General features: G+C 37.3%; 1 protein-coding gene across 9 annotated transcripts in view; it reads right to left on the minus strand.

Annotated features, from left to right (window-relative positions):
* Positions 1–513: 513 nt before the first annotated feature.
* The window catches only part of LOC126299402 (ATP-citrate synthase), a 152,295-nt gene continuing 132,198 nt past the window's right edge, over positions 514–20,610 (minus strand). For all 9 annotated transcript variants that reach the window (XM_049991279.1, XM_049991276.1, XM_049991283.1 and 6 more), the window contains exons 18-21: positions 13,012–13,155; positions 5,623–5,819; positions 5,441–5,517; positions 514–1,149 (exon numbers count right to left, since the gene is read on the minus strand). In XM_049991279.1, coding sequence (XP_049847236.1) covers positions 1,058–1,149; positions 5,441–5,517; positions 5,623–5,819; positions 13,012–13,155 — 510 coding nt within the window. In that variant the 3' untranslated portion in view covers positions 514–1,057. The remainder of the gene's footprint in view (positions 1,150–5,440; positions 5,518–5,622; positions 5,820–13,011; positions 13,156–20,610) is intronic.

A 20,610-nucleotide genomic window follows, 5' to 3' on the forward strand; every position in this document is an offset into this window, starting at 1 on the left:
GTCATCGAGAAGTATTTTAGCATTGTTTATAGGTAGTTTGGAGATTTAAAAGGTCCCAAAATTGACATACTTTCTGTAGATTTCTTCTTTTGTCTTAATGTTTATGTTTATGGTCATTAATAACATTATAGCTTTTATTATTGCACTTTCTTTTTAACATGGACAGTCTTTCTGATTTTGACTTAATACCTGTTAGACTATCTGTAGTATTGTAGTTTATCGACACTGCCACAGCCAGTGCCTCAATGAAGATCTCTACGGGTGCCACGAGTGGTGCTTCGACCATTTCCACGAATAGCATGACCTGACCAATGAAATACCTCCTGACTGACAACCAATAAAGACCTACCGCACACACGCACACACACACACACACACACACACACACACACACACACACACACACCAGAGAGAGAGAGAGAGAGAGAGAGAGAGAGAGAGAGAGAGAGAGAGAGAGAGAGGCAGGCATCTATACTGCATGCAGATTAATAATTCATAAATAGTGATCAGGGATAAGATTCACTTAAAAGTCTATATTTTCCATAACTTGTGTCAAATTTGACACAGTCATACACAAACAACATATAGAAACATATATAAATTAAACTTTTACAATTAAAAACATATACACAACAAAACAGTAAAATGGAATTACAGTTTTAAGTCACTTTTCTTTGGAGGAAGGCTATTGCGCTCCCTCAACTGCTACATACTAAGACAGTTGTACTATCTTTATATAATGCAATCAGCATAAATGCTTGATACTGAAGTGTATTGTGCACAGAATACGCTTATAACAGTTCTTTGAAATGCAACAACCATGGAAGATGATTTTTAATTATGTAGGATGAACCTCACACAAATTATTTTGTTGATGTAATAATAATAATAATAATAAATGTAACGTAAAGTCTTTTGTTGCTGCTGTAATAATAAATGTAATGCAAATTCTGTTGTTGCATTATTAAAATGAATTGTCCTTAGAGTGATCTCTGCTACATGGCATCAATTTGTAGTGTTGTATCAATTATACTGCTCCGGCAAAATATGTGTTATATCAATTGTACTGCTCCGGCAAAATATAAGAAATGTCATCCCATGGATGACGGTACAGTCCCTGCTTCAGACGTTTCTGGTCCATATAATGACCTGGGAAAAAGAAAATTAATTTATCATTTCATGAAATCAGCACAGCTATATTAACAGCAAACAGTTATATTCCACAATAATTCTATTACAACAGTACGGAAAATAATATTTTAAGCACATGTAGGCTAAGTGGCATAATTAAGGCTAATGTTTTCACTTGGAAGTCTACATTCCTGTGCAAAAGAGTGGTTCACCTGTAAAGGAGATCGCATATAGGATGCTGGTGCGACCTATTCTTGAGCACTGGTCAAGTGTTTGGGAACCATACCAGGTCGAATTGAAGGAAGATGTCAAAGCAATTCAGATTTGTTACCAATAGGTTCAAACAAAACATAGGTGTTACGAAAATGCTTCGGGGGCTCAAATGGGAATCCCGTGAGGGAAGGCAGTGTTCTTTTTGTGAAACACTATTAACATAATTTAGAGAACCGGCATTTGAAGCTGACTGTCAAATGATTCTACCGCCACCAACATAAATCATGTGTAAGGAACACAAAGATAGTATACAAGAAATTAGAGCTCGTATGGAGGCATACAGACAGTTGTTTTTCCCTCACTCTATTTGCAAGTAGAACAGAAGGGGAAATGACAAATAGTGGTGGCTAGCAGAGTTTTGATGTAGATGTAGAAAATCTACCAAATTAGTATTCCTTGTAGGTTCCAAACTAAAACCTTACATTCTGAAATTTGTTATTGAGCATATGCTTATTACTTTTATACATGGTAAAATTCAGTCAGTTTAGGTAATAATACTCATGTAATATGAATGTTTGCTTTTAAGCTTCCTGCTAATATTTCTCACAGTGTGCTTGACCTCTGGAATACTTTCTCCTTTCCATGCAATTTCTACCTCAACAGTGTCAACATTCATGATATCACTGCATTTACAGCACACTATTAATTCTGTAAGTTGATCAATACATTATTTATTTCATTTTCACTGAACTGTTATGATTTCAGCAGCAAGGTTTGAACAGTTCTCTCTGAATCTATTAGGCAGGTTCAGATGTACTTACAGCAAATTCCTGCAAACCCTTCAGAATATAAGAGGAAAAAATCTTTTAAATATTCCATTCTCACTGCTTACTGACAGTTACAATTTTCTTATAGCAAGAAGTAATTTCTAGTTAGTAATAAATCAATATTCAGGATAGGTATCATGATGAAAAATCTTTGTTGATTAAGTGTAGGCATTACTGCATGATTTCCTTTCTTTTCTTTTTTCTTTATTGATTTCAGTTAAGAGCAATTAGAAAAGTCTGTCTCTATTGAAACAAAACTTCATTCACCTGATGAACTACTGAGCTTTAATAGGCTATTGTATGATTTCCTTTCTTTTTCCTTTACCGTTTTCAGGTATGAGCAGCTTGAAAAATCTGCCTCTATTCAACAAAACTCCACTTGACATACTACTGAGGTTTATGAATCTCAGGGAATAATTACAACAAAGATTTTCACTGTATATCATTTATTTGCCCAGTAAACACACCACTCAGTTTAAGGTTTGATAGTTTTTTATAACAATGCATGTAACAATGGCCACTTCACTAGCTTTCCCTCTTAAACTTTTCTCTTCCTTATGATTTTTCTTTGTCTAGTTTTCTCATAAAATTCCTCGGTTACTATGTTTTCTCTATCAGATTTCTATGCACAATAAAATGCTTTACTGCCCTAATATGATGCTGTCATCTTTGTTTTATTAGTTCTTCGTGCACTATCTGTTCTACCATACCACTTAATATCTGTTTATTATTTTGCCCCCTGCTCTGGTGCCACTAATACTGCATTTGCTCTGTATATTCCGATTCCTCCTCCTTTCGAACACCTTTATTTTATGGCTTCATCTTTTTTTTTACTTCAAATCCACTTCTTTGCCTTCAGTCATAAACTTCAATCCTCTATTTAGCCATTTACTTTTGCTTCCACCACTATAGTTTTGCTTTACCTGTATCTGTGCATTTCTACTCTTGTTGCCCCACAGCTGCTTCAACTGCTCGCAGTACCTCTATTGACACGAAATTATATAAGGAATTCAGTTGATGCACCTCCTTGCTCTCTTCCAAATTTCTCCCACCATGTCTCCTGTTTCAATTTGCCCTTAAGCTCCACTGAAGAAGGTTGAGATACAAAGTTTATTTGCTAGTGTATTCATCAACCACATAACCTTTTGCATTCAAGTTGCATATATGTCTTTCTCTCCTTTACTTATGTAATCCCCTCTCCTTTACTTATGTTCATTAGTTTCTTCTGCGAAATTTCAAACTACTTGACAAACTACTATCATACACACTACAGGCAGTACAAATGCATTTTCTGAGAGAGTGGGACACTCTTTGGAGCTAATCTCTCTGGCAGTGTAATGGGGCTTGTGTTTTTGTAACATGTTGCATTTATAATTCGCACACAAGGCATGTACACAATCACTGAGCTACTTTATAGCCTTTATCAAATTCTTTACATGTGTACAATGAGTAATTTTAATTATGTTTAAAATCCACACTTCACGCTATAACCTCATACACAGGAAAAACAAGAGGGAAGTAATTTTCAAATGGAGAGGGACGTCTAAGAGCTTAGGATAAGGACATTACAGTTCCTAAGGAGACATGGGATTACTAATCCCCAAATTAGCTTCAGAGAACATAGATATGTATAAAATATAACAATAAATATTTTTGTGAAAACATGCAGATTAAGGTGACATGGGAAAATATTTCTAGTGACCATAGTTAACTCAATGGATCCCGTGCCCTCAACAAATGGATCTCTGTTGAACATTTATCACCACTCTTCTCCCATTTTTTTCCTTAAAAAGCAACCTTTGTCTCAAACGACAATTATTTGCCTTCAATTTATTTGTGGATTTACTGTAATACTATTTTTATTCATACCACACTGACAACAATACCAGCTAGGACAAGAGTTAGGAGAGAACTTGGCCTTTACGTCCTAAAGGATCCATATCAAGATTTGCCTAATACAATTTGGGGTTACCTCAGAATTACTCAACCAGAAAGGAGATGAAACTCTTTGGCGGATATGAATTTCATCTCTTAATTTTATTGCACTTTTCTTGGGGAGTATTTCATTTCCACAACAGTGCTTTTTTATTGTTCTATAAATTTCGTCTTTTTCACCTTCAGGAGAAGAAATAAAAAATTTGAGGTTTGCCGATGACATTGTAACTCTGTCAGAGACAGCAAAGGATTTGGAAGAGCAGTTGAACGGAATGGACAGTGTCTTGAAAGGAAGACATGAGATGAACATCAACAAAAGCAAAACGAGGATAATGGAATGTAGTCAAATTAAGTCAGGTGATGCGGAAGGAATTAGATTAGGAAATGAGACACTTAAAGTAGTAAAGGAGTTTTGCTATTTGGGGAGCAAAATAACTGATGATGGTCGAAGTAGAGAGGATATAAAATGTAGACTGGCAATGGCAAGGAAGAACAGAAATTTGTTAACACCGAGTATTGATTTAAGTGTCAGGAAGTCGTTTCTGAAAGTATTTGTATGGAGTGTAGCCATGTATGGAAGTGAAACATGGACAATAAATAGTTTGGACAAGAAGAGAATAGAAGCTTTTGAAATGTGGTGCTACAGAAGAATGCTGAAGAGTAGATGGGTAGATCACGTAACTAATGAGGAGGTATTGAATAGAATTGGGGAGGAGTTTGTGGCACAACTTGACAAGAAGAAGGGACCGTTTGTAGGACATTTTCTGAGGCATCAAGGGATCACAATTAGCATTGGAGGGCAGTGTGGAGGGTAAAAATCGTAGAGGGAGACCAAGAGATGACTACACTAAGCAGATTCAGAAGGCTGTAGGTTGCAGTAGATACTGGGAGATGAAGAAGCTTGCACAGGATAGGGTAGCATGGAGAGCTGCATCAAACCAGTCTCGGGACTGAAGACCACAACAACAACCACCTTCAGACATCCTTTCCTATATTAAATCATCATTTATGTATTTGGCTAATATTTTGGTTTTTTAACATCTCATTGTAATAAACTATCTTCCTACACATCATTATTATTTAAAATCAATTATCTGTTCACATTTAGTTATTTTTTTAAGTACATGTGAACTTTTTAAACTCCTTCAACTTCTGTACCAGCATACCAAATTTCTGTGGCCACTTTCAAAATCACCAAGTCACTTTCTGCTTGAATATTAGTTCTCAAAGCACTTATTGATGTACCACAATGAACATTAGTAAAAAGGAAATAAACTACTGTAGTTCTGTTTTTATTTTCTAAATGAAACAGGGTATCACTGAAGTATTTTTACCTATAAATCCAATGCTTCTTCCTAGCACAAAGAGACTGTTGATTGATCCCATTTCAATATATTCCTGTGCTTCTTCCCTATAAGTAAAACAATAGAATTATTACAGCTCTGAAGAAATTTATTTAGTTGCATCAATTATGTAATAAACAATTTTAGGACATAAAAGAAAAATTGTGACTGACCTTGTGAAACTCCCACAGTGCCTCAGCATATCAACAAAGGATGTGGCTATTATTCCATCTACGTTTAGTATAAGATTTGGTTTCTTTGAAGTAGTTATCTTTTCAACTTCTAATGCATACTGAGTTAGTGGTTTATTGGGAAAATGTTCCATCACAAATTCTTTAATGATTTTAACCCTCATGTCTGGATTATTAATCTGAAAATAAAAATTTACATTTTACACTGATATGCAATAATTTGCTAGCCTCTTGCCTGTACAACTAGTGTGTACTTTGCTTGTTGTAATATTTCAAAATATATGTTTAAATATTTATGAAGTATAAATATAATTCAAGGGATGGTGGTTCTGTGGGTGAATGTGTGTTGTGTAAAGTAAGGTAAAACACTATAAGGAGTGTATCTCTCATCTCATACCAAATAATGCATTTTAAAACTAATTTTAAGTACAATTAGTGTTAGTTAAATTAACATAACTTTTTATAAATCTGCCTACAGAAAGACAAAATTCCAACATCTTTTCATCTACACATGCTTTGCCACCCACTATGTTAACATGAACAACTTGACTGATTTCGTATCAAAATGCATTAATTTTTCAATGGTGTTATTCTTCAGTCAATGCATTTTTACTCAACATATGCCCACTGCATAGATAGCATTCCCAAAATTTGATAACTGAAGATTTAAAAAACATCCATATATGACAGCTATAACCTCTTCATTCTGCTCTTTAATGTTATACTTGCAAGAAACATTTTTCCAAATTTTTGAGAATATGATTTACTCTCAGGATGTCACCCATCTGCATTTTTTATTGGACATCAAACATGAATGTTTGGATTTCAAAATGGCATTATACTGAGATAATGTACATCACAAAAGACAGTGAGGACTAGATTACAAATGCTAGTGTACACACCCACAATACAAGAAGGAAGAATGAACTACGGAGCATACCCCACCGACTGGCAATGCTGGAAAAAGGACCCCAGTACTCTGGTATCAGACTACTAAGAAGTCTGCCTAAAAACCGGCAAGATAGTGTACTTGACAATGACTTTCCAAAGAAACTTAAAGACTATCTCATTGAAATAGACTTTTAAGTGTTACAGAATATTTATGCCATCAAATTTGTACATATTGTTATTCATTATCAATTATGTAAAAATGTAAGCTAAAGGGGTAGAAAAATAAGTGATAATGAATGTTACTACTTTGACATGTCCTGTATTACACATACATTTACTGTACATAATGTAATCTTACAGGATCAAATAAAATTCAATTCAATATATTTATACAAACTATGAGCACAAAAATTATTTACTGGTAATTTATGACCACTGATGTATCTAAGACATTTGATTGTGTCAATCGTGACATTCTGTTGGAGACCTTATATATTTTGGGTTAAATTGTTTGCTGTCTGCCTGCTTCCAGGCCTCTGGAAAGGTTCAAAATCTTTAAATACTCAATTTTTACTTTTTTGCATTTTAAAAATCTACAGACTTTCCCCTTTCAATTTATATATAATTTATGCAGCTTAGATGACTACATCTATTTTAAAAACATTTTTGAAATATATTCTGCATGGGGGTGACCCACTGTGGCACTGTTAAACTGCTTTCAAATGTTGTTCTTCTGAGTCTACATGATCATCATGTACATTTTAGTGATGTGAGATAAAATAAGTGTTACAAAACAAGTGTTGTGGGTCACCTGTGATAGTTCGATATATTTTGCTCACTCAATTGCCGTGTACTTCATATTTTTTTACTCTTTTGTAATTCTGAAAATATTTGTAGTGAATTCTGTTCATTGACGTCTGTTTTATTGAAAGATAATCATGGGTAAATGTAATGTGACTAGAAATCCTCTGAAGGCTTTTAAGGAAAAGAGAAATGTTGGAATGCCAATAGTAGGTGTTATTACCATAAACAATAAAGACAACAACCAAGTATGTGAACCTAACCTTGCTGGTACACCTGCTCATTGCAATGAACGTGGGAAAGAAAGTACTTCGCAGAGGAAACTTGGTTCAGTTAGTGAAAAGTATCAATATTTTATGGGTGAATTGTATGTGAATGAAATATTTGATATGTCAGTTCTCAACGGGATTTTCGCAAACTGTGTAAGATTTATTCAGTGCAGTGAAGTCGGTCTGGAACGCTAAAACATCATGTAGGACTTGCCAGTGAAATGGAACTGAAATGTGGCAAGTGTTCATGACCACCTTTTGGAACAGTGGTGCAGTAACTCCAAATGAAGAAAATGGCAGCAAAATCTATGAACACAACATTAGATTTGTTTATGCCTTGCATACAATTGGTAAGAGTGCAACTGCAGGTGCAGTTTTCTATGGCATGATGAATCTGCCAAATCCCCCAACCAAGTTTATGAACTATAACAGATTTGTAGAATCTAAGGTTGAATACGTCTGCATAGAATCTATGAAGAAAGCTGTGGAAGAGGCAGTAATAGAAAAGAGTGGTAATAGAGACTTTACTGCAGCATTCGATGGTACCTGGTATATATGGGGACACAAATCTCTTCATGATGTAGTATCTGCCACCAGTATGTATACTGGGAAAGTTTTAGATGTAGCAGTAATATCTAAATACTCTAGGTGTATATAACTACACACCTAACTATAGTGGCAGTAGTGGAGGAATGGAAGTGGCTGCTGTTGCTAGTATATTTCAATGTTCTGTTGCATGTGATAAAGTGATATGTGAATTACCTTGGTGGCGGTGATTCTAAAAGTTTAAAACATATTCAAGAACTGAAGCCCTATGGTGGTGGTGATGTACTACAGAAATTTAAATGTACTGGAAATGCACAGAAATGAATGAAATCAAGACCTCAGTGACTGAAGGCTTCATACAAATCACAAAATCTCAGTAATGGTAAAGGGTTGGATGGGAAGGGAAGGTTAACTGACAGTGTAATTGACAAAATACAGAACTATTATGGAATGGCTATTAGGCAAAACATGCAGTGTCGAGATTACAAATAATGTTAACACATATAATGTAGCCTACATTTTAAGATAACTATTTTTGAACTCTGAAGCAATGTATTTACACAAGTTACTTGCTGATGACTGTTCATTTGTTGTCACTTAACACTGGGAACATTTCACACACTACACAAAGGTGAGCTTTACTGCACTTGTTCTTGCAAGCCACAATATGAATGACTCTGTCAAAACTACCAACAACGATTTACACTTAATTACAAAATTTCCTCGAGTTCACAGAACACTGGCTACATTCCATCACAGGTTGCAGAGGAGATATGAAGATGAGTAGCTTTCTTCAATTTCTTCAGTAATTCTGAAGGAAAACTATTCATGTAACATGGACCACTGGTTCTTGTTGACAAAACATAAATCGATCCCAGAGTTTCATTCAACATGTAGGACATAAACTGACTGCAATTCTTCTTCACCAAGCTAAACACACACTTATACTCAGTGTTGCTGTGCGGTAGAGTCAAAACAGAAAGCATTATCCTGGATAACCTATCATACTTTGGAACACCATCAGCTCCACGAATGCTCATCAAATGCGCCCACTTGGTATCACCTGTCAAGTTCTCGCTCTCAAGAGTAGCAGAGTTATCAACCTGCAGTGCCACAAATTGGCTCTGAAACACATTCATTGCATCCTCAGCTGGCTCACTTGCCTTCCTAGACAGCAATGATGAAAACCTTCCTACAAGAAATTCTACAGAAGAAAACTTGACATCCTCAAGTTTGGAAACTTGTGCAACCTTTGCATGCTTCAGTACTTCATCACTCAAGGGACACTTGTTTCTGATATAATCACATGCAGAGCAGAAGTAAGCCCTGACAGATGAAAAGAATGTTGATTTGTCTTTGTCATTAAGTTTCTTTACCAAATTCATTGTCTAAACACCAATAACTAGATCATCATTATCTCTCTGATTCTCAACAAGATGGTACTGAACTTTCTGTAACAGGGAACTCTTTATAACTTTAGGTTTAACAAACCTGGAGAGAAGCTGCTGTAATAGATTTGTCATTAGTTCTAACAGTTTATATGAATTTCAGGTGCAGAACTGAGATTCTCAAATACAGGAATGACAGCACATAGGAAAGAACAGTAGCCTTTTTTAAGTCTGAAGAGACAAACATAAACTGTTTTTCTTCACAGGTTTGAATAATATTGTTGTTCTTCAGCACAGGAGTGTCAGATTTTGTGGCAGATGCAAATCTGAGAGTCTGGTGACACTCTTTAGAACCACCAAGCTCAATTTTTGGGATTGTTAACTATGTTAAGCTACTTGATGCACACTAAGCACTAGCATGCACTTCATGTTTAAAGAACCCAACTGATAAATCCCACTTCTCCAACAGTCTCTGCAGACACTTTGCTAAAGATAGCCATCTTGTGGAGACATGTTTTAGTATCTTCTTAGTTTCCTTGTCATGAACCTCTTGGAACTTCTTAAGACGTTCCTTCCTCTTGCAACTCTTTTCTAAACAATAGAAAATGTTGACTAAAAGTTCATCAGTCTTAACAGGTAAGCTGATTGCATCTTTCTCACCAGCAAAGTTAATCAAATGACATGAGTAACCCAGCACAAACACATATGGCTATGCTTCCGTTAAAACAGCAGCAACCCCATTTTTCTTTCCAATCACGACTAGAGCATTGTCTGAACAGAACATTACACAATTTTCAATTGGCATTTTGTAATACTCCAACTGTTAAATTAACAAATTCCCAATATTATGTCCCAGTGAATCACCCACTAAGCCTGGAACAGACAGCACCGAAGTAACTATCTTTTCCTGCTTTTCCTCAAAACAGGTGATGGATAAGGGATAAAGCTTAACATCACTGTCATTGCTCCCATCTGTAGCCAAAGGAAATGGTTCATGTTGCATGCAACTAATGAGTTCATTTCTTGAATCTGTAGTAGGCATTTCTTTCAAAATATGTGAAGTTTTGTATGACCACAACTGTATCTTTTTGAAATTTCTGAACCAGAGGAGATTTTCTTAAAAAGGGCACCAGCATGATCAGTGGCAGCTAACAGAATATTATGATCAATTAAAAATGAAATGAACAAACATTCTCCTCTTGCTACAACAAAGTCAGCTCCAGGAGTGGTAAAAAATGAATCGATTTTCCTACTGCTGCCCTTCACTTTTGTATTGGAGATGATCTAATATGATTTATTAATTCAGTTCCTCCGTAAGCAATGTTTATATCACACGAATTAATTCAGTTCCTCCGTAAGCAATGTTTATATCACACGAACACACGGAACATAATGCAAATGTTTTGCCTTTCCGTGGTCGCATAATACAAGGAAATTAAGCGGAATATGCATCCCTGAAAGACTGATATCATTTCTTAGTTGAACTCATCACAAAAATACTAAATCACACAAAAATTCATCACACAATTTCATGAATACCAGAACCACAATAAACACCGCATAAAACCGAGCATAAACAAAGCTTTCCCACTAAAACGCAATTGAAGCACAACATACTAACACCAAATTGGACACCAATTCGTCATACAGTTGCATGAATACCAGAAAATACAGGAAACACCACACAAAAGCAAGCATAAACAAAGTTTTCCCGCTAACATGCATCAAAGCACAAAGACTATGCAGCGATAACCTGCAAGACATGATTAGGGATAGAACGTTCGATCGACTTTCGCCAATGGTGTTTCAAACACACAGAGTTAATGACAAAAGCACAGCGATATTCTGCGAGAAGAGATTATCAATAATATTATCGGTTGACTTTCAGTTGAATTTCAAACACCCGTATCTCGGAATAGCAGCTATTATTGAAAGTCAAAACTGAAATGCAGTATGAATGCAGAGGGTGGGAACAAGCCCAGGAGTTGAAAAAAAAGAAAGAAATGTTCATGAGTAAACCAAAAGGACTAGCCCAAAATCCAGAAATCTTCCCAGAAAACCGGAAAACTTGACAGGTATGACTCCCTCACACATCACTTAGCAATGACTGCAGAAATGGGTGGCTTATGAGGAGATGCTTGACCAATGCATACCATTCTTTTTGAATCCTGATATACAGTTATTTTGCTAGCAGGACTGCTAGTGGCAATTTGGAACTCTTGAGTGGTTCTTTCTGCTGATTTCATATGATTTTCACAACCACACACTGCCACGTTTGATGTCTGTCAGTATGTGACAACCACAATGTCTGAGTTTAGCAGAGGCTAGCCCTTCGCGTTTCCAGTTCTCAATCACATGACCGACAGTCAGCTTGGAAAGAACATTCAGAAGAGTTGAAATGCCCCTGGTGGATTGGTTACTCAGTCTATGTTCAAAGTCACTGAGCTATCCTGACTGAACCATTCTGTTGTTACTGGTTCTCTACTGACAACAAAATACTCATCACCGCCTTTTATACTAGCAGGTCCTCCCCTTACGACGTCAACTGGTCAACTCCACATTACATAGAGGTGTCCAGATACTTTTGATCACATAGTGTATTAACTGCAGTTTCACTGCATATTTACTCCATGATAAAATTTGTTGACAACAATTTACTGAATAATTACAACCACAAATGCAATGCAAAGCAATCTACACTACCATCTAAGTGTCCAAATTTTAGCAAGAAATGAGTGAAATACATAGCTATAAAACACAGTGAAAATCTACCCATAGGAATAGAATGTCTGACAGACAGGTATAAGCAACACTTCACAAAATGATACATCTGGCACATTTCGAGAAAACTGGGGATCCATAGAAAACATAAAGATTTCATGGAAAAGGACATAAATGTATGAGTTTACATTTCTACTGCACTAGTATAAACCACTACCTCCCACCTAACTCTTGTCAGTTCAATAACAATAATGCAGACCATAAACAATACTTGAAATCTGTATAATAGACAATACCGAGTCATCCATTAGAACCGTAAGTAAATGTTTAAGGCTCCAGCTCCTCCCAATAGCACAGATATCAGCACACATCTTCTACTTTACATCAAAACCTATCATTTTTATGTGCTACTTAAGTAAGATGATATGTTAAGACATATCTACAGTTAAATAGCCTATATCAATATCACCCAAATTATGAATGTAGAACTTCACAGAGAAATGGTTTTCTTCTCTTACTGGAGGAAAAAAAGGAGGGAAAATAACCAATCAGCAGGTGCCAGTCAACTGGCTGCCTGGTTTAAAAAATCATTATTTTTGTGAAACTAGGTGGGGGGACAACGCCAAGCACTAAAAATAAGTTCATGGCGTTTAGTCAAAGCCCGTTACCATATTTAAGACATTCAAATATATTAATTGTGAAAGCTAGTAAGTAACAAAAGTACAAATTATTTTTGATCAAAGCAAATTACATACCGATTTCACTCGGTGTCCAATACCCATTATCAGTTGACCTTTACTCCTCATAGAATTAACAAATTCCATGGGAATAAGACCAGTGTCATATGCTTCACTGAACTGTCTAGCGGCTCCATCTAAGGCACCTCCAAATCTGTCTCCCTAGAACAAAAAAGAACATTGGTCAAAATTATTGAGGATTACATGCATCATGAGAAAAAACGACAAAAAAAAATTTCATCAAAATCTTTAATACAAATTGTAAAAGGCCTGCATCACTTTCCAGAAATCTGAAAGAATGATATGGGGAGCTGGAAAGAGGGAAGAAAGGTGACTCTGGGGGGGGGGGGGGGGGGGGGGGGGGAAGAGAGATGAGAGGTTGGTTTAATGAGGATGGCAGAATGTGCTGGGAGAGAGAGTGGAGAGAGGTGAAGGACAGAGACTACTGGAGTTTGAGGAGATGAAAATTGCAAGAAAAAAGGATATGTTGCAGGGCTCAGGGAGTTACCATCTGTATAACAAAAATCTGGTGCTGGAGGAAGGGGCAGGGATCCTGAAGAAATGAGCTTACCATGCCTAATATGTTGTAGGAATACTGTTGGCATTCAAAACAACTTCCAGTCTTCTCAAAATGGATAAATTCAGGTCCTGTGCACTTTTCAGGGGAATCTTATAGCATTATTCTTGTAATATACAGGAAAGTTAAGATAACAAGGAGGCAGGTGGATAGCAGCCACACACTCTTCTCTCCAAAGTAGACCCTAAGGCTCAATAATATTGAGAGCCAGTGACTGTGGTGGTCAAGGGTGATGCGACAATCCATTCTCATGCTCACAAGACCAGTCCTCGATAACACAAGCTGTGTGAACAGGGACCCTGTCATCCTGGAACACAGCATTACCATTAGGGAACAAACACTGTACCATGGGATGGACCTGGCCAGCCAAAATGGTCACATAAACCTTGGCAGTAATGCAACCTTACAGAGTAACCCAGGGGCCAATTAACATAAAGAGATGGCTGCTCAAGTCATCATCAAACCCCTGCCATGTTTCACTCTTGGGATGTAAACTCAGCCAGATGTTAGAAACAGTTTGAAACTAAACACATCTGACCAAATTACTTTCTTCCATACATCCATAGACAAGGTTTTATGGTTTTGGCACCATGTTTTCATGTCATAAGCATTTGCATTACTGATGACTCGTTTTGGAATTCCTGTTTGCTCTGCAATTCCCTGCTTATCAAGCTACCTTCATGTTGTTTTGGTGCTGAAAGCATTTGCGAGTGTGACATTCAGTTCTGCAGTGGCCTTTGCAGCTGTCACCCTCTTATTTTTTGCTGCAATACTCTTTAGTGACAATCCATCATAATCATTCACCATGCACTTTTATCTGAGTTGTGACTTAGTGGATGTTGTAGTTCCAGTTTCCCTGTATGTGGTACAAATCTTTGGTACAGGGCTTCTTAAAACATCAAACACTTTGGCTACCTTGGTTATGGAAGCATCCAGCATATGAGCACCAACAATTTCCCCACGACTGACACTTACAATGTGTTGAAGACACTGCACAGATGAGGTTAATAGTCTAGTACTACAGTGCAACCTGCAGGCTTGCCTAACATCTGCATTTATGTTCAAGCATGCATTTCTCACAATGTTTCCATATTTTTGTCCACCCCCTGTAAGTCTGAAATATGGCAGAGGCCCTCTGTCAGATACTCATTATGTTTCATAGAGTCAATGATGGAGTGTTTGTGTGTAGAAAGGATGATCTGGTTGGTTCAGTTTGCAGATAGTGGTCCTGCCCACTGTCATGAGATTAGTGTCACTGATGGGACAACTATGGAAGAAATATGAGATACATTTCCTGACCAGTCGCAATGGAATAGTTCCTTTGCACACAATTCTGTCCACAACTACAACAAGTAAGTCACATTTTCCAAAAGGGCTCTGATCATGTCCTGAATTTGTTATAATCGTCCCTACTGCCTTTTCCCACCCAGCCATACAATGGAATATCCATGTGTAATAGCTGCATGATATTCCTATTCCTCTGTAAAAAAAAAAAAAAAAAAAAACACTAGGCGCAAGAACTGCCCCATACATTTATGTACCACATTCTAATTTAGTTCTGACAGCAACATTTCCTAACCAACCATAAGTAGTGCTACCTATGGAAGCACACACATCATGTATTAACTTCATTGCAACCACAGTACAATGTTACACATAGTGAGGAAGTATTCAGTCTTCTCCAGAATGAATTACAACTACCATGCTGTGGCTGAGGGTAACTGCACTACCCAATTATGGAACATGTTGTCTATGATCATGTGGCTGACTTCAACAACACTGCCGAATCACCACCACCACCAGCACTACTACTACTACTACTACTACTACTACTACCTAGAGCTCTTCTTAATTTTACCCCAACATCCATAATCATATTTCCTCCCACTGGCTTCAATCACATTAGCAGCCACTCTTTATATTTTATACTCTTGTCTTAGCATTTCTCCTATCCCATACCTCGCCAAATTGTGCAAACAACATCCCCCCCCCCCCCCCCACCTGCAAGCATGTACATAATCAATGATGTACCTCTGTCTCTCAACCATATCTTGCACAAGAAAGATTTAGTCCATAAGACTTAATAATCATATTCTACATGTATGTTCCTATCTGCTCCTCACCTCCTCTTGTATTTGGACAGCATGATCTATCCTCAAATACATATTTATAAACCATCTTGGATTTCCACTGCATTTAAGCAAGGCTAGATATTTCTTTGATGTGAATATATGGTTACATCATCATCAATGCATTATACTCTGCTACGTAAGAAAGTTAAGTTCAATACTTTCCAGGCATTCTTAAGCTCAAAAGACAATATAACAGAGCTGACGAAGGGAAAAATTGAAATGCCAGATGTTCCATGTGACGTATACACCTCTAAAATGTGACAAATAGCTGTTCAAAATACTGTATTAAACAGCAAAGTTTCACCCGTTTTGGCAGATCGAACCTCATACAGAGAAAGCCTTTGTGGTGACAAACTTAGCTTTAAAATTTGCATTCTTACAAAACGTTTCACTCAGACCACAGGAAAGGAATGTATCACTGTACTCATCTTTTGCAGATCTCTTGTTAGTAATTGAAATAGGAAAGTTTTTCCATTAATAAATTAACTGATTTAATAGCTCTCTTGTTACGTGTATTTTCTTCCTCATTTGCACATTACCATTTCTTGTTACTGTGTCTTGATCTGTTTATGAAATTTTAGAGTGAATACATTATGTGGTAAACAATGTATAACAAATCATCTACCACATGCTTTTCACGCCTCACCTTGAATTCATTGAGATTTCACATTGTCAGATTTGATTCCATGGTCTACTTTGGAAATTCCTTTTTTATTCATGATTGTCTTGAGAACAAGGGATCGATTTACAACAGTTTGCCAGTTTTGACTCTTATGAGTCATAATCAGAAACAGTATCATGTTACGAATGCAGCAACTCAAATAGTCACTTAATGGCCATCTTGGTCACTTGACATCAACAGGTGACTGTTAGATGCATTACTTTTGTAACAAGATACATGTTCTGGTGGTTACTCAGAAGAGTTGACGCCAGTAAATTATAATAAGTACATCTAATCCATAAGACAACCATAAATTTAAAAATTTAAAACAGAAATGCCAGCATAATAGTTGAGGAGAACAAGCCACAGGCAAAAATGAATAAACTGGTAATTAATGAACTAGTTCAAAATGATTTCTGAAAACCTACTTTTATATTATGCAATACTGTGCAAAAGTAAGTCAACAACATAATGTAGGTAGCAACCAACACAACTACAGTGGAAATATTCTCAATAAGGTTATTGAAAATTAGCAATTATTGTTTGAAAGAAATATTCTTCTACAGGTACGTGAACACCTGTAATTTCTTGTCCTGATACCTCAGCAGCTGAACTTTTAAGTGGTTCTGCTGCTGAAAGTGGTACAATGTGGTAAACTGTACCCGTTATGCACTGCTGGTTCTCAGGAACTTTCAAAGCTGACCGTGCCTTTGTCTTGCAAGGGCATTGCCTTCCTATCTTACATTCAACAATTCTCGAGTACTACTGGTCACACACCAGAATGGGAGAGTAGAGTTATAATTTGGGTTTCATGCTGAGTGGTCATGTGTAGTTGTGTCGCACTAAAATTACTTAAACAGTTTGCCAAGGTGATGGATTATGAATCTGTATGTATTTTGTCAAATGGGGGAGTAACAGTGAGTAATGATACAGTTTATTCACAGAAGATATGTATAATTACATATTACATTAGCGTACAAAATAGTATTGTCATTCTCAGTCAGTGCCTTCTGATAGCAGAACATAAATCATTAGAACAGTTATATAAAGCTACCATGGACAGTAATAATGTGAAAGGCTAATTCAGAAAAGCAGTCCGGCAATGGCAAACTGTAGTATGAAATGGGAATAAATGTAACTGTTGATACACACATAGTCAAGGCATTGTTGGGCAGTGTGTTTCTTACAAAATCAAGAAACAGTAAAATTTTACGCAGTGTTAACCCTTCAAAGCAACAATTTTTCACCTGAATTTGATGAACTTCAGTACTCATAAAGTAAAGAGACATGTTTTCATACAATTATTATCATTATTATTTCAGAATCGGTGTAACACTGGTGTCAGTGTCAGCAAGGATGGTGGGCGGATCTCCAGCCAAATCAAGGGCTGCCATGATGTAAGAATATAAGACACACATAGCCAAAACATGCTGAACTGAGAGTTGCATACCACAAACTTTACAGAGTGATGGATCCTCCTACTGGAGGAGGAAATAATGTGAGTTGAAGGGCAATGACCTATGTGTAATTTGGTGAGCAGCACTTCCTGCCACTGGTGAGGTTGGCATGAAGTCTGCCACATCTGTGTGGTTGATTTGAATGACCATAGTTTGTTTTCTGTCATCTACAACCATTCAGTTTCCCACTGATGCATGTTTTGTCTGTCAGATAATGCGATGACAGCACACAATGGGATGGCACATCAATGTACAACACCATCTCGACAATCTTCTTTAGCTGCTTTGTCAGCTATATCATTTCCCTGCGTCCCAATGAGTCCATGAGCCCAGGAAAAGTTCACCTCCTTGTCATGGTGTTGGAGTCACTGTACATAGTCATGGATGGGCTGACTCAACTGGTCTACCGTGTACATTTAATGGGCTGCTTTTAGCGCACTGAGTGAATCATAACAGATGACAAACCTTGCACTATAATATCTTTGAATCCATTCCAGTGGCATCCTAACACCATATAAATCTGCATCATAATTTGTAAATTGTTCCAGAAGGCGTACGTGGAAAATCATGTAGGAAAAACAGCTGAACAACTGAGAGCATTTCCTAGCTGGGATCCAAATGTGTAAACAATGAAAACACTGTGGTAATACTTAAAAAGAAAACAGAGTTGCAAAAACATATTCTGTAGTCACTATGGGACTCTGAAGACACCAAGGCGGCAATTTGTCCCATCCCTGGTTATGCATTCGGAGGTATGATATACTAATAATTGTCAGTTAGTCAGTATCATGTACCCTGGATGACTTGGTTGTGTGGGGGTGTGCAATTGCTAAATAGCTGCTCAAAGTTGGGGTGCATTGCTGCACTAAATGCCAATGACTGAGGCAATGCTGACATTTGCAGAGACTGTTGAGCCAGAAGGAGGCACTGCTGAATCCAGAATTGTGGTTCACCTGACTCTGCACAGACTCTGAACTGGCCTGCTCCAGTTGATATCTGAATATCCTCATAGTGGACAGCATCTAACATCTTGAAGGAGGAAATATGGGCCAATCCATAAACCACACTGCCACAATCTAACTGAGATCTAACAAATGCCCTATAAAACTGTAGGAGGTGAGACCTGTCAACTCCCCTCACCTTTCTGCTAGGCATTTCCAAATATTCAATGATTTGAAGCCCTTTGTTTAAGGTCTTTGAGGTGAGGATGTCAGGTTAATTTCAAGTCAAATAGAAGGCCAAAAAGGGCGCAGTGTTCTTAAAATGAAAAATATTGTCTCCACTGTGGGCTCTAGTTGGTTAAAACTTGGTTGAGTTCAGTTAAAACTGGCACACCTGGTCTCCTTGGTGAGAACCTAAAACCAGTTTCATTGGCCCAAGCTTCCTGATGGTCATCTGTAGTTGACCCATTTTTGTTGTAAGATAGGAGGAAGAGTGGAAGATTGTGAAGTCATCCATAAACAAAGAACATTTAACAGGGCTCCTGCCTGTGGACAAGGTGTCATTGAGACTAACTGCAAACAAGGTGACAGAGAATACAACTTTGAGGGAACCCATTATCAGGAACATAGCATTCGGACAAGGCATCACCAACACAATAGCAAAAGCACTGGTCCTCGAAGGAGGAGTGAATAAGAAGTGGCAAACATCCACATGGTCCCCATTGATGAAATTGGTGAAGGATGATGTACCTCCAAATGGTGTGTATGCTTTTTCAAGGTCAAAAAACACACCAATCAAATGGTTTTGGTGTAAGAAGGAATCCTGTAAAGCTGTCTCAGAAAAATTAAGTTGTTATTGGAAGAACAGCAGTGCCTGAAACTGCACTGGGAGCAGCACAGGTGACCTCAGGATTTGAGGAGCCAGATCAGGTGGCACTTGACCACGTGGTCTAGAGTCTTACCCAAAAAGATGGTACAGGCTTCGCTCCAAAAGCTGTTGGGAGTCAGAACGATCATAGCCTGGTTTCCATAATGGAACTGAGGGCCATAACTGCAAAACTAAACATCTAGAAAATTTTTGATTTTGAGTTATATGAACTAACATATTTTAGAGTCAACGGAATCAATTACAAATGTTAAAATGTAACAAAACCAACATGAACCAAATTAAATATGCATGAAATAGTGCAAATTTTTGCAAAACTTAATGTCTACTGAAAGAGAAATCTTCCACAACTTAACATTTATAAGACATCTGCTTTTGATTGCCAGCAGAAACAACCCCACCCAAAACTGACTGTTGTGAAAATATTTTGCTCATGACAGACCTTGATATATAACTGCAGAGTAATGGAGGTAAATGGAGGAAAACAGATACTTGTCATTACACAAGACCCTAAACACAAATGTCTTGCGAAGTCAATAAGATTCCTTCTGCTGCAGACTTTTTTTTTTTTAATTAACTTGTGGAAGAAACATCAAGAAACCAAGAATTGGAGCCTGTTAAGAATTTTCTCAAGCTAACACAGTTCACAGAATAAAAATTCAGAGATGATGGCTACATCCCTTCAATTTTGTGAAGCATCAAAATTTTCACTGTTGCTGCACTGCACATGTTTTGATTTTTTCTTGTGTGTGGATGCTAAGTCACTCATTTGTTTACATGTCAGGAATGGGATTGACCCATTTTCCCCTCCATCTTGCAATATTTGCTGCCAAGGATAGCCACAATGACAGGTCTGAGAAAATGTATCAACATGCCAGTGAATCATCAGACCAGGCGTCAATGTACAGGATGGTTGCACAGTCATCCTGCTTTATTTTCCACATTCTTCTGGGCAGCTGGAGC

Source organism: Schistocerca gregaria, chromosome X (assembly GCF_023897955.1).
Source record: "Schistocerca gregaria isolate iqSchGreg1 chromosome X, iqSchGreg1.2, whole genome shotgun sequence".
NCBI lineage: Eukaryota > Metazoa > Arthropoda > Insecta > Orthoptera > Acrididae > Schistocerca > Schistocerca gregaria.